Genomic DNA, 14076 nt, shown 5'->3' with positions numbered 1-14076 from the left:
CACACACACAGACACACACACACACACACACACACACATTTTATTTATTGACCCCTCACTCAGTATACACAAACATACATTTACTGCTGCTGTCATTCAACTGGTATTTGTACAGTTATACTGTTTTAATTCTACTGTTATGTGCAATATTTGCAATGATGCTCAATGCACTTTATGACTTGTTGAAAAAATAATGCCCAATTTTTAATTTTTAAAGTAAGGATTTCAGTGTATAGTGTAACTACCTGTGCATATGACAACAAAGACTCTTGAACGTGTGAACTTGAAAGTAGCTTAACTTAAGCTTTAAAATGAATATAGTGGAGTAAAATGTAGCCAAGAGTATTCCCTCAGAAATCTATGTTAGTGTACAAAACAGCATAAAATGGAATTAGTCAAGAAAAGTACAAGTACCTAAAAGTGTACTTCATTACAGGGCTGGAGTAAATGTACTTATTTACTTTCCACTACTGTCAGTGTGTAAGTGTGCCAGAGTCATTTGTACAGTTAACCGAGTAGAGCTGATCCAATTTGTTCTTACAGTGTAGCCATCTATCAGAGACTAGGGAAAGTCATCGTGACTCCGTGTAGGTTTCGAGCTTTAGTATATTTCCACTGCGGCTGGCCCTTTAACAAACACATCTTGGCATTGAGGGTTGAAAAAAGTGTGAATGAAATCCAGCCATTCATAAATATAGGCCACTGCTGCGCTGCGATTGGCCAAACAGTGCCTCGTACATAATTCATAAGCTCCGGAGACGCCATTGGCTACTCGCATAACGGACATGTCGGATCAGCCAATCAGCGCGCGTCTCTGCGTGCCGCTGGAGCCCAGGGGAAAACCGACCGGGCCATTAACGAAAAGCTCAGTCAAGTTTTGTGAGTCGACGGAGGCACATCAGTGTGTCAGTGCGCAGACGACTACACGACTGTCGACACGTTGTTTTTTTTATTTGTGGATTTTCTACCGCATTCTTTCGATATAGAGGACGTATAAACGCACACTCAAGGTAAGCTGCAGTACTTATTTCGACGAGAACTTGCTTTAGTGAAGCCGCGCTGTGGCTGGAGGTTTTTCCTAACGCTCTTTTAGACTACAAACGAACGCAACGCCATCTTATTTAAACATATTTACTTTGGCAACCATTTTAAATCGACTCCTATCTGAGTAGAATAGACTCCGTGCGTCGTATTGAAGCCCAGCATGTGTTTTATTAGGCTCTTTATTTATCTGCGTGGATTTTGGCTTTGGCTTATCAGCGCGGTCGGGCGACTGTTTGTGATTTTTTTTTTTTTTTTATGAATGGAGGGGCCATTTTTTTTCCTCCCCCTGTTTCCACACGGATCGAGTTTCACTTCATTGAGAAAAACAAGGGAGGGATGCGGTGGGGGATGGGCGGGGAGGGGGGGAGGAGGAGTTGGGGGGGGGGGGGGGTGCTGTCGGATGATCCCCCTCCCCTCGCGGCGGCCCCCCAGCCTCGACTGAGACGAAAAAGTTTTGGCAGAATGAACAAGTTTTTGTGGTAAAAGTTGGTCTGAATTACACAGTTACACAAGTTTGACTGTTTACCTGTGAGACTGAAGTGAGAATCATAATCTAACTGTTTTTTTGTGGTGAAGTTTTCCAGCTTTTGTGAGTTTACATATTATATTTTTATATTTCCCGAGGTTCAACTTATTTATTTATAATACGATAATAATCGATATTTCATTAGTGTGTATCCTTAGTGTAGTTTTTATGTAGTGAAGTAACTTTACCTTGTATTTAAATACACACATTCCATCTTGAATAGTGATTACACTACTATGTGGGAATAGTAGCTCAGATTGAAGCCAATTAAATAGTAAATGTCAAATAGCTTTGATGTGTTGTATTGATATGAACTCCCCGTGAAGACCTGTACATTGGGTTCAGATGTTGTAAGTGGCGCCTGTAATTATTGCCCAGCAGCAATCCTTTATTCGTCATCCATTAACAGGAGATAGAGGAGTGAGTCATATCACTCTGCTGAGGGAGATGTGAGAAGAGAGGGCAGAGCTAGTGGCTCACTGTTGTGTTATTGTTGCTTAAAAGGAACTTTTTTTTATCCTTAGTGTTTTTTTAACTTCACGGTGTTGTACACAGGGGACCAGCCAGTTCAGATTTGGCTAACTGCAACACTGTTTTATCAGCCAGCAATAGGGTCAAGCCTCCATAAGACACTAATCAGCTCTATGACCGGCCTTTTTTTTTCTATCTTGTTTGGGAGGCTTTGCGTTGTACAGCACGCCACAGACTCCGTAGAGCCAGGGCTCCTCTTTCCAAGTCTTTTGCTCAACATCTCCAAGCTGATTATAGTGGAGAGTAGTGCCCACAGATGGCCAGTGAGTGCAGCTTATGTAACTGTGTTACATGTATTCTGTAATGACTGCATGTTTACATTGTGCTGCTTCCCCCTAAGTCGGCATGGCTCGGTTCAAAGAGCTGTTTGTTGGTTAAATAAAGGGCTGAGAGAAGATGCTGGCCTTGTTGCAGCATCAGAACGTGATGCAGAGGAACAGTTGTGTTGCTGTATAAACACATGACTATATAGTGAAGTGCAGCAGGTAGTATGGCTTCAAAAAATTACAACAAATGTGAATACAAACAAGACAACAAATTTTCAACAGAGCAAGGCTGGGTTTGCGTTGTTAGATTATAATGACATTAAAGAGACACTGTGACGTTTTTTATAATGATAGTCAATGACTCTCGTGGCGTCAGTGTGAAATTATGACACCTGCTGTATGTTTACTCTCCTGATCTTGTTTTCCAGTGACCCACAAAGTGACCCAGCCGCTGTCGCTTTAAAGCGAACACCTCCCCCTCCCCCCGATATCGAAGCCCCCCCAATCAGCCAAATAACATGGACGGATTCTACGACCAGCAAGTCCCATTTATGGTCCCACCCAGTGTAAGTGGTCACACTCCAGCCTCACACATCACACCCTCCTCACACTGTCCACCCATGGCTCATGACAATATGGACGTGGACCACCGTACATCTACAGTACACTTGCACACCATCCGCCGTGTCCGTCTGGAGGTCAGTGACGTCTCCTTTTGATGTTCTGACATTTCTTCTTCTTCTCCCAACAGCACAAGTCTCGCGTGGAGGAACCATCTTACAGCAGGCCACTTAACGACAGGAAAAGGAAATTTGTCGACACAGAACTCGCCCAGGACACAGAAGGTAACGGCGCTGGTGTGAATGAACCAGGTGTTTCCCTGTGTTTACCACGTTTTTACTTTCAGCTGGAGCCAACACTCAATATCTTTGACTTTTTGATTTCCAGAACTCTTCCAAGACCTCAGTCAGCTGCAAGAGATCTGGATTGCAGAAGGTGAGTCTCGTATTTATTTTATAATAGTTTCATTTTTGACCATTTCTGCCACTGTCCAGTGTCTTCCACTGTAACCAGCCACTGGAGAGTGGGTCTTCTAATGTTTGTCTCTTAGACCTTTGTTTCTAAAGGGTGAACATGATGAAATTGGGCAGGTTTTAAGATGAAAGATTAACCTGATGAGAATGTGAAATATTGCTATTTTTGAGTTAGCAATTAGAGCAAGAAGAGCAAAGTCCTGTGCATGAGAAACTGCCGACCAAGACCCTCTTTGTCTTACTAGTAGCTTTTAGCAGTCGCTCATTTTCTCTTTTTTATGTTTATGATTTGTGTTTTCAAATCGTCAGTAAACCAGCAGATTATTTTTTTCTCGTTCCATTGTTTCACCTCTTTATCCACACTTTTTTAATGGCGTCAGTTTTTGATTTTTTTTTCCTGTATCTTCACAGCCCAGGTGCCTGATGATGAACAGTTTGTCCCAGATTTCCAGTCGGATAGCTGTGAGTATCTGGTTTCTGTTTTTCGTTTATGATAAGTGTGAGTCTGTGCGTGTCCCCTGAACAGATTGTGTAACTGCCTTTTTTGATATCAGTCAACCCTGGTCCTCATTAGGATGTTTTACCCCAACCTGCTTCCTGCCTGATTTGGGCAGAGATTTCAGTTCAAGCTGTTTTTAGCAGCACTGCATCAGAAATGTTCACCTCCTATAGACTTTAATCTCTTATTCCTTTTGTGTTGCTGTCCCTGACGAGATGTCCAGGTCACCCCTCCTTTTATCAGAGCTTCTTCATCCTGCTGTCCTTCGTCTTCAAAACACAGCTCTGGGAAAGGCTGCTCTCCTTCCCTCCCTCCCTCTCCTCCATTTTGAGTTTAATCAGCCGATTGGCATGGGGCATCACATGAGCCAAGCTCCTAATCTGATTTCACACTTTCCCGCACTCAGGCCCTGCTGCTTAAGTGGGCTAGATTCCAGTGGATAGGTCAGCTTCAGAGCTGCCTGTTTCAGTGCTGCTCCCCGAGACTGTCTGCACCGCGTCCTCCAACCTGCCCCTCTCTGCACATCGCACGTTAGGCTGCAGCTGAGGGATATGTTTGAATTATGCCCAATGGAGCATTCCCCACCCCCCCACTCTGTCTTTTTGAGTTTATGTTTTCGTCTGATGCGTAGGAGGTGGAGACAGGGTGTGGTTGCTGCCTCTCTTTGTCAGGGCTGCCTCTTAAATCTTGGTGAATGTGGCACAGCGAGCTGCAAACTGACCACAAGGCTGCACTGCTTTAAGCACATTGTTGAAGTTGATGCATTGGTATGTATGTACCAACCAAGGTTGTGTGCATATGTAGGTTTATGCAAAGTGTAGTGTTGTGGTGTAGTCCGTGACCTTGTGCTGTCACTGCGCTGTGTGTTTGTGGGTATGTGTAAGATGCAGAGGAGTGAGTCTCTTCACCAAAACCAGATTTTCTAATAGGAGCTACAGCCAGTAAGGGCATCACATGGCAGACCTGAATTCACTCTGGAGTGTAGGGGCCCTGTGAGTTTGAAGGAGAGACGTTTGGTTGGGTGCTTGTTCATTAATTACCCCCCCCCCCCTTGACTTTGCGTCAGTCCAAAGTAAGAAAAGACGCCTAATCTCCCCATTATTTATTTTTCTCTCTGTGTGAGGAGTCTCACTCGAGCCATTGGGTTTCACAGCGCACACAGGGGAGCTCACGTGCCCATTGTTAGTCCTCCTTAGGTCCATCAGCACCCTGGGTGATTTATTTGGCTCCTGCTCCTCTGTGCCCAGGGATCTAGTTTCTGCCTGGCTATTATGTGGCGCCCCGGAAACTGCCATTGATACACAGAGAGCTGCAGCTAGTGTCTAATGGTTACAGCGCGGGAGAAGAAAATCTTTCACCGCCATTAGATTACAGCCACACTGATTCATGGGTATTGGTATTGCGTGCCCTAATGGGAATCAGACGAGAGGTTTGATAGCTTTGGTGTGTGTAGTGCAGTTAGTATCATGCTACCTAGCAGTGGTGGATGGATGGCTGTTTTCAGAGTGCAGAGTCGGCCGTCATTAGGGCGGATGATAAATAGCTGCTAAGTGGCTCTGTCAGTCGGGGGAATACACAGACGCTGTCCATGCATCCATTTATCCATCAGTTCCAAATGTTGTTAAGATAACTGCTGCACTTCTGTTTATAGCGTCTGATATCTGGAGTTTATCTAATGCACTCTGCACTGCTGTTTCTCTGTGTGTCTCCAGTGATGTTTCATGGCCCGCCACCAGCCAAGATCAAACGAGAGCTGACTCGCTCCAAAGACCTTTCTCCCTGTCGCCAGGACAGGAGTCCCATGCCCTACGGAGAGAAGTGCCTTTACAGCTACAGGTACGTAGTGGCTCCATGATGCCACGATCGTCCCTCTCAGGTGAAGGAGTTCTGACTTCTCATGTTGACCTTTTCCCCGCCTCCTCCTCCTCAGTGCCTGCGACAGGAAGCCCACTCCAGGGTTCAAGCCATTAACTCCCCCCTCGACACCGGTCTCTCCTTGCGGCCCCACCAGCACAGCAGGAACGCACCCACTGAGTGAGCAGACTCCTCCCCCTCCTCACCCCCATGTAGCCAACCCGACCCCAGGGCCGCGTCCTGTGCACGTACAACAGCCTATAACAGCGAATGCGGGCCCCCCGCACCAGCAAGCACTCCCGGTCCACAGCCACAGCCCGCCCTTCGCCGTGCCCTGCGCGCCCATCAGCCAGGATGCCAACAACTTCACACCTGAGCACAGGTGAGCACTCAGCTCTTGACCTGGCTGTGAGGCTGTCACTCTCAGTGATCACATGAACCTCATCGTCCTGCCTCTTACTCCTCCATCTTTAGGTTCCAGAGGCAGATGTCAGAGCCATGTCTACCTTTCCCCCCATCAGAGAGTCAGGGGCGTCCCCAGTTCTTGCCCCAGCCCCCCAGTGGCAACAGCAACAGTATGCCACGTGACGGGCGGCCACCGTACCACCGGCAGATGTCAGAGCCGCTGGTGGCTGTGCCTCCCCAGGGTTTCAAGCAGGAGCTCATCGACCCACGATACACCGAGCAGGGCGTCCCCACCATGGGCCCCCCAGGTCCACCACCAGGCCCTCCATGTCAGCCTGCTTTCCACCCCATGGCCATCAAGCAGGAGCCCCGTGACTTCTGCTTCGATTCTGGTGAGTATCAGGGTTTAGAGGAGGGGGTTTGTTCATAAAGATGCCCCCGTCTCCTCGCTCAGTGAAGTCCCTCGCTAGCTGTGTGAAAGTAATTGTCCAGGACTGAGAGCAAGTGGAGCGGGCAGAGTGAGGAATGTACCTGGCCATGTTTGTTCTGGGCTCTGACACATGCCTGTGAGTTTTAGCGTGCAGCGGAGGCCTGGACATACAGGTGCTCGTTTCACACACTCACACTCTCAAAGCTTAATCTGCAACATTTCTCCAGAGTCACGGCAGTAAAGTCGAAGTGGGTCTTTTAGCTCAGCATAAGCCTCCAAGGGCAAAAAGTAAGTGGGTCATCGAGCCAGGTGCAGAAACCCTCTTCACTGAGCCTACCTGGAATAGATCTAGGACAGCGCCCTCAGAGGACTTAGTGACCCGCAGCCCGGCAAGTTGATTGTAAGAGCCTGGAAATTTTCTGCCGGGTTTTTACAGAATCCACAAGGGGCCAAATGATGCCAGTCCTTCTCCAAAAGAGCCTTTTTCAAACAGCCATGGCAGAGATGCTGTTTACTCACATGGTGCAAATCAAACAAGCTGGAGCGACTGTCGGATCATTGTTTGATCCCTACGCCCACACGCCCAGCTGTTCTCCCTGCTCTGATGCATTTACATCCTCTTTTCCTGAAACTCTGCAACATTTTTTTCCCCCTCTTTCCTCACTCACTCAGTCTCATATACTCTTTCTTTTTGTGCCTGTTGTATGACCGGCTGGCTGAGTAGTGATGTAATGACAAATCCTCTTAGCTTCTTATGGCCTTTAAATACCTACGTCACAGAGGCCTCGCATCTCTAGATGGATGGAAGATGTGCATGTTCAGCATACTAACATGGGCCATATTGTTCCCCCGGCCTTGGCAGTCTACAGACGGTGCCAGAAGCATTATCGTAGACACAAAGCCACAATTTAAATCCACGCACAATCAGCAGTAGACGAGAGGAGTCTCCAAAGTTTTTCTTTGACTCCCTCTTTGTTTTCTATCTCTCTGCCTGCGTGGTGAGACTTGAGAATAACGATTTTACCTCCTGTTGGCTCCTTCCTAAGTGAGGACAAGAAGAGTCAGAGACTTGAGGAAACGCTTGCTCAAGATTGATCTGTGGTTGTCTTATCAGTAGACAGGAAATGGGACTGATGGGTGGGAGTGGAGGGGGTTAGTACACACCGCAGAGACGCTGCAAACAGAAGACAGGCCTTGACCCCCCTCGAGGGGTGGGGGGGGGTGGTGGTTACTGGCGTAACTTGATTGTCATTGAGATTTAATACAGCAGCCATGGTGATAATCCCATTTAAGGGCTTGGCGGACATGCAAGGGATGTTGTGTGCTGTGCAGTGTACTCTGATCTGGGCTTTGGCCCACTCCTAGGTGTTTTGCGTGTGTGTGTGTGTGTGTGTGTGTGTGTGTGTGTGGGGTTGGGCATTTTTCAGCCCAGCTGTTGGAGCTGCAGATGAACATGGCCATTGGTTGGACAGAAAAGCAGCCACCGTGTGCTTTGACCTTTTTATTTCCATACTGTATATTTATCAATGTGACCTAACTCACTGATATAGCCTGGACTGGATGTCTCCACAAACATAGAGTGAACCATACGAACTGCAGATACAATATCAAAGCTATGTATCTGTGTGCACGGTGGCAGGGGTCCAAATATATCCGTCAGCTGCGAGGTGGATCTCAATGTATTGCACATTTGATATGACAGTGAGGACGTCTGGTCTAAATTTATGCGCCCATCTTCTTTGTTTACAGAAGTGCCTAACTGTCAGTCATCGTTCGGGAGAGCAGGGAGCTTCTACCAGAATAACCATGAAAGTAAGTTCAGATTATTGTCCTGCTTTTTATGTCCTCGATGTTTAAATGAAATCGTTTGTTTCTCTGTGACCCCGAACCTTGCGACTTATCGAGCTGCTGGAAGCTCAGCGTGGGTGAAGGGTGGATGAAAGCGGAGTGGTCCGCAGCATTGAAATGACAGCTCAAGGGGAAGTGAATCTATTAGTGAATCCTGAGCTAGTGCCAGCTGCAGCTGGCACTAGCTCTGTCCAGCTGTATTGCTTTGCATGCAGTTTGAATGTCTGGGTTGAATATTTAGTTCATAGGAGAACAAAAGCCTGTTTCCCACACTCTGTCTGCTGTTACACTTTCATCTGACTCATGTTGCTTTTTTCAATTTCAGGCTTCTCCTTCGACAGAGACCCTCAGCTGTACTTTGATGATACCTGTGTGGTCCCTGAAAGACTAGAAGGTAAGAAGATATTGTTTGTGCTTAAAGTTGTCTGCTGTGAGCGTTTTCTGAGGCAGGACTGGCTGCTCACAGTACATAATGAACAGCAAGTCCACTTCACAGTCACCATCTGGCAGGAATGTCTCACCACACTGTGGCCATGGTGGAGCACAGTGCTGACTGACACTTCTTCTTCACTCTCTCCCCTCCTGCCTCCTCCATCTCCTCCTGCTCTTCTTCTTCTTCTCCTGCTCACAGGCAAAGTGAAACAGGAGCCCACTGTCTATCGTGATGGACCTCCCTACCAGCGCCGCGGCTCCCTGCAGCTCTGGCAGTTCCTGGTCACTTTACTGGACGACCCAGCCAATGGCCACTTCATAGCCTGGACTGGCCGAGGCATGGAGTTCAAACTCATCGAGCCTGAGGAGGTTAGTCCCCATGACTGGACTCATATCTTTTTTTTTTTTTTTTTTTTGGCACCTGAACATCTGAGATGTATTTACACTGCAGATGAGTAATCTCTGGCCTCTCCCCTCAGGTGGCTCGTCGTTGGGGCATCCAGAAGAACAGACCGGCGATGAACTACGACAAGCTGAGCCGCTCACTGCGTTACTACTACGAGAAGGGCATCATGCAGAAGGTAAAGGCACGTTCACCCTTTTCTTTTCTCTCCCTCCACCCCCAGCAACTGAGTGCTGTTTGGGCACTAAAATAGTGTAGATAGTGATATTTGATTACAACCATGAGGGGGGTGGGGGGGTGCTCATGATGTAGATTCTTATCACAGCCAGCGGCTAAATAGTGGCTGTGAATCCATTCCACATCTCTTCTTCTACTAAATATAATGGTCTATTTATGTTTGGTGTTTGCTGCCTCACATTTCAACCACATCAAAATCAGTTTACACAAGTTTGATCAGATTGTATCAGTCTGGGTGATGCAAAGGAAATTACACGTTTAAAATAAATGTGATGTTGTGCATTTGATGTGAATCCAAAACAAGTGAGGTTTCATGTGTGTTGTCTTGTTTCCCAGGTGGCTGGAGAGAGGTACGTGTACAAGTTTGTGTGCGACCCCGAGGCCCTCTTCTCCATGGCCTTCCCCGACAACCAGAGGCCCAACCTGAAGGCCGACCCGGACAGCCTGCCGGGGCTGGACGACGACACAGTGCCCCTCACCCATTACGACGAAAGCGCTCCCTACCTGCTGGACGCCGGGGAGCAGTGTGTGGCGGGCTTGCCCTTCTCAGAAGGCTACGGCTACTAAAACGCGCAGGGGGGTTCCTGACGCACAACACACATGTACACGCAAAACACTCCCAAAAGTCTCTCGACGCCCAACTCTTTAAAAAAATCCAGAGCTGGACCTGCCGAGCTGCTCGGATGGAAAACCTGGCGCTCTGCTCCTTCATGGTTCCCTCTCCTGCTCCCTGGAAAACCTTCGTAGAACTCTGTAAGCTCCCCAGCGAAGAAAGAAAGAGGGAAAAACCTGCGACGGCTGTTCTGCTGCACCATCACATGAAAGAGAGAGAGAGAGAAGGTTGAGAAACTGGTGAGGGTGAACTGGACTCGGTAGCTCTGCCCGCCTTACAAGCTTCCTGAAGTAAGGCAAGGGGCTGCTGTTGCTATGGAGACCAAACGAAGCGAGGCCACAGCCCGCCAACTTTAACTGAACTGACAGACCCACCCTTTCGCCGACCCCTCCTTTGTACAAGACTGCGAAGAGTTGTTACATTTCTGATTTTGTGACAATCTGCTTTTCTTAAAAACAATCGAATAACCAACAGAGTAAAACATAAAAAAAAAAACTAATGAGATATTCAAAATGCAGCATTATTCTAGAGTTGCCTTTTTGGTCCCACCCCCAACCCCACCCCCCAACATTTCCATGTCACCACATCCGAACTACAGAATCCGTGAAAGGGCTTTAATTTGCAAAAACGGATTAAGAAAACACACAACATATTCTGAACCCACAGATTGGCTTGTTTTCTGTAGATAGGACTGCAACTTTTCTTTTTTCTTTTTTTTTGTTTTTGTAACACGCCAGCTGTTCTACAGTTCTGTTGAGACTTTAGAGACCCGGACCTCTCAGGTTTCTGGGGCGTTGCTGTATTTCAGGCTAGTTGGTCGGGCTGCTCTCTTGTGTAAATGTTACGTTCTTTAATTGTTCTTCGTAAGAGATTGTATCTGCTTCCCTTTAGAGACTGCACCCCACAGTCTATACAGTACACTCCTCTCACCTCTGTTCATCACTTTTTTGGTTTTTTATCTCTCAAGTTTAGAGACGATTAGCACTCCCACCTCCATTGTTTCAAAAAGGGATACGCATAACACGAGAACGTATTTTCCCAGAAAGCCTAAGAAGTTATTATGTATGATAAACATTGGTCCTTTTTTTGTATTTCTGTCTGGGTGCATCATGTTTCCTTGGCAGTGTACTAGTTCCTCTGATGCACCAGTATGGCAGGAGCATCAGGACGTTGCATGCAAAAAAAAAAAAAAAAAAAAAAAAGAAAGGGGTGAAACTTTCCCACCTTCTTTTGGGACACCTCTCTGCCAATCACAAGCTGTCGACAGGAGACCTCTGCTTCTCTTTGCATGGTGTAATCAGTCAAGACTGTGTGTCCACTAACATATCGCTTTACTGTCTCTGGACAAAGAAGATGTTTGTGATATTCTCTGCATTTTTTTTTTGTGTGTGTTCATTATCTCTGTTTCTGAATGGGGGCAAAGACAAACTTATATAAAGTATATATTTTTGCTATAAGGCTGCATTTGTTTTGATTTTAATGTATATGCTGTATAGTTCTGGCTCTAATAGACATGTACCTTTTTAAAAAAACCCAATCCGTAGGATGCTACTCCTGCAGACTGTTTCTTTAAAAGGCCTCTGTGTTGGGTTGGAGAATGGATGAGGACATGTTGTTGTTGTTGTTATCATGCCTGTAGAAGTGTGTGTGTGTGTGTGTGTGTATGTGTATGTGTGTCGATGTAAAGGCCAGAGTTCCAGCAAAGGCTACAGTGACGACACACATTATCATGGGATCCACCCCCTTCCCCCCAGGCACAGGGATTGTCTGCACTTGTATAGGCTTCAATCCACTCCCTTCACAATGTGTTTCTTACACTGCTGAGTTTATAATAATCTGTACTGGGTACAATAAACGGTCCTCTATGCTTCACTGCCTGCAGTCCTGGTGTGTTTCATCATTTTCTCTCCCACCCCCACACTCCTGCTTGCAGCCAGTCAGTCAGTCAGCTGACTGGCTGCTGTGGTCTGGCAGTCACTGTGCTTGACCTGGTTGATTTCTGAGTCACATGCTTCTCCTGACTCTTTCTGTTACATTTCTGGGTAAATGATTACTCTCTTTTAACTTGTGGCAAAATGTGTTTGGGCAATGTCTTGGCACTGCAACTGGTGCTGAGCATTTTGAAAGTCAATAATACATAGATTATTTTTAATTAAAAGATTTGTGGGTTTCTGACAGAAACTCAAGGCTACATACTTAATCTACGTCTGGAAATAAAACCAGAATATGTTCAGTCTTTTCTGTACTATCAGCACATAAAGAACAAGAATGATTACTGTCTATTGACAAATATTTATGGGTTAGTTACGCATTTATGTTTTCACGGACATGTGTGATTCATCAGTAAATAATTCACACTTTGACCGTAAAACTTGCAGTGAGCTCCACCAGTAAGCTGCACAGGAGGAGACATACAGTTTTTGATGCTGTTGTTTGGTGCTTGTTTTAGTTTGTAGAATTATTCATGAGTTCAAGCATTAGCCTTGACTGAGAGCACAGACTAAGTCATAAATATTAAAACAGTCAATACATGCACTCGCCTGTACAATGACTGTGAGGTCAAAGCATAAATCCATAAACTGGGATAAATTAATGGAGCTATGACTTTATATTTAAGGGTTTTTGTATTAAAGAAATATGAACAGTAGTTGAGCAACTTTCATTTACTCAATGTACAATTACATCGTGTCTACTGCTAAATTAAAGGTCTCATATTGTATAAAGGTAGATGTCCATGTGTTTTTGATTATAAAGCAGCTCTAGGTTCTATATTAATACTGTGAAAGTATCAAAGCCTCAGTCCACAGAGAAATGCACACAGCCTGTATTCAGACACTGAGCCTTAAAACCAGCCGTCAGTACTTCTGGAACTTTGTGATGTCACAACAAAACAGTCACCACCCTCAGCCACGACCCACCATCCAACCTTGCAGGATTTGGTTTCTCTGAGTGTTTACATTAAATCTGCTATACTTTTTATTTGATCACTCAGAAAACAGTCAGCCAATCAGAAAAGAGGCTCAGATCCTCTCTTCTGATTGGCTGACTGATCTGTTGTTACTAGAGTTCCAGAGAGAAGCCTGAGAGAGGAGATGTAAGAAGTGACGCAACTTGTGGTTCAGTCTCTTGGCCAAGGACACTTGAGCACGTGGCAAGGAGGAGCTGGGGAATCAAACCATCAACCTTGAGCCACAGCTGCCAGTATTACCTGTAATAAAATGTAATTAACAAAGGTAATCATAATGCTGCATGGCCCCTGTCAGTGTCAAGGTATTACATTATTGGATCAACATTAAAGGGGTTCTTAGGGAGAAGCTAATTATAAAAGCTTCATAAACCTGGGTAGTTCTATCATCTCTAACAAGACATTACATTCTATAAAATAATCACGTGTTTTGTATTTTAAAAAGTGACCATTACACAGCTGTCAAATAAATGTAGTGGAGAAGAGGTAGACAAATAATTCTTGTTTTGAGGAATACTTGAATCTAAATGGTTAAGCTCAAGTAACCATTGAGTGCTGTTTAAACGGATTGTGTGTTTTATTGTATGGAAACACTATCTGAGTTGTGTGGTGTTTCACAGCTATCTTGTGATGATTGTTTCATTTTAACGACTCACTGAAGATCTCCCAACATCTGAACTGCTTCCCTGGGGCTTGTCTCTTCACAGCGTCTGGCTCATAATATCACTGGGGTGTTAAGTTTGTGTGCAGCTGAAATTCGTAGCGTGATGGAACGGCCTGATGTGTGATAAAACTGTGAAGCTTTAGACTCAGGCTTTTGTTTTGATGGCCAGCAGCACTCTGCCTGGTGTTGAGTCAGAGCCTTATCAAACCACAGAGTGTAAAAGCCAAGCACTGGTCTCCAGTAACACAGCCTGGCAGGCCATTGATTGAGAGAGCAGAGTGCCTTTGAATGCTATGAAAGGCCTTTTAGTGTGCTCATGGGAGCT

The 14076-nt window shown here is 45.8% G+C and overlaps 1 protein-coding gene across 4 annotated transcripts; it reads left to right on the top strand.

Annotated features, from left to right (window-relative positions):
• Positions 1 to 868: 868 nt before the first annotated feature.
• etv5a (ETS variant transcription factor 5a) lies at positions 869 to 11994 on the top strand. Of its 4 annotated transcripts, none has more exons than XM_071483301.1 (13): positions 869 to 1010; positions 2796 to 2933; positions 3119 to 3212; positions 3316 to 3363; positions 3813 to 3863; positions 5613 to 5736; positions 5831 to 6136; positions 6229 to 6551; positions 8339 to 8401; positions 8763 to 8831; positions 9069 to 9238; positions 9349 to 9450; positions 9846 to 11994. In XM_071483301.1, the coding sequence occupies exons 2-13, from the start codon at positions 2886 to 2888 to the stop codon at positions 10074 to 10076; spliced, it is 1629 nt and encodes a 542-aa protein (XP_071339402.1). In that variant the 5' UTR covers positions 869 to 1010; positions 2796 to 2885; the 3' UTR covers positions 10077 to 11994. The 4 variants fall into 4 exon arrangements, with proteins under 4 accessions (XP_071339402.1, XP_071339385.1, XP_071339394.1 ...); XM_071483284.1 differs by having other exon boundaries at positions 9349 to 9456; XM_071483293.1 differs by having other exon boundaries at positions 870 to 1010; positions 2808 to 2933.
• The last annotated feature ends 2082 nt before the right edge of the window (positions 11995 to 14076 follow it).

This window comes from Trachinotus anak, unplaced genomic scaffold (assembly GCF_046630095.1).
Source record: "Trachinotus anak isolate AG129_WGS33_773 ecotype Australia unplaced genomic scaffold, CSIRO_AGI_Tana_v1 ptg000001l, whole genome shotgun sequence".
Taxonomy (NCBI): Eukaryota; Metazoa; Chordata; class Actinopteri; order Carangiformes; family Carangidae; genus Trachinotus; species Trachinotus anak.
Note: the sequence above shows the minus strand (reverse complement) of the source record. Positions and strands in the feature narration are given on the sequence as shown.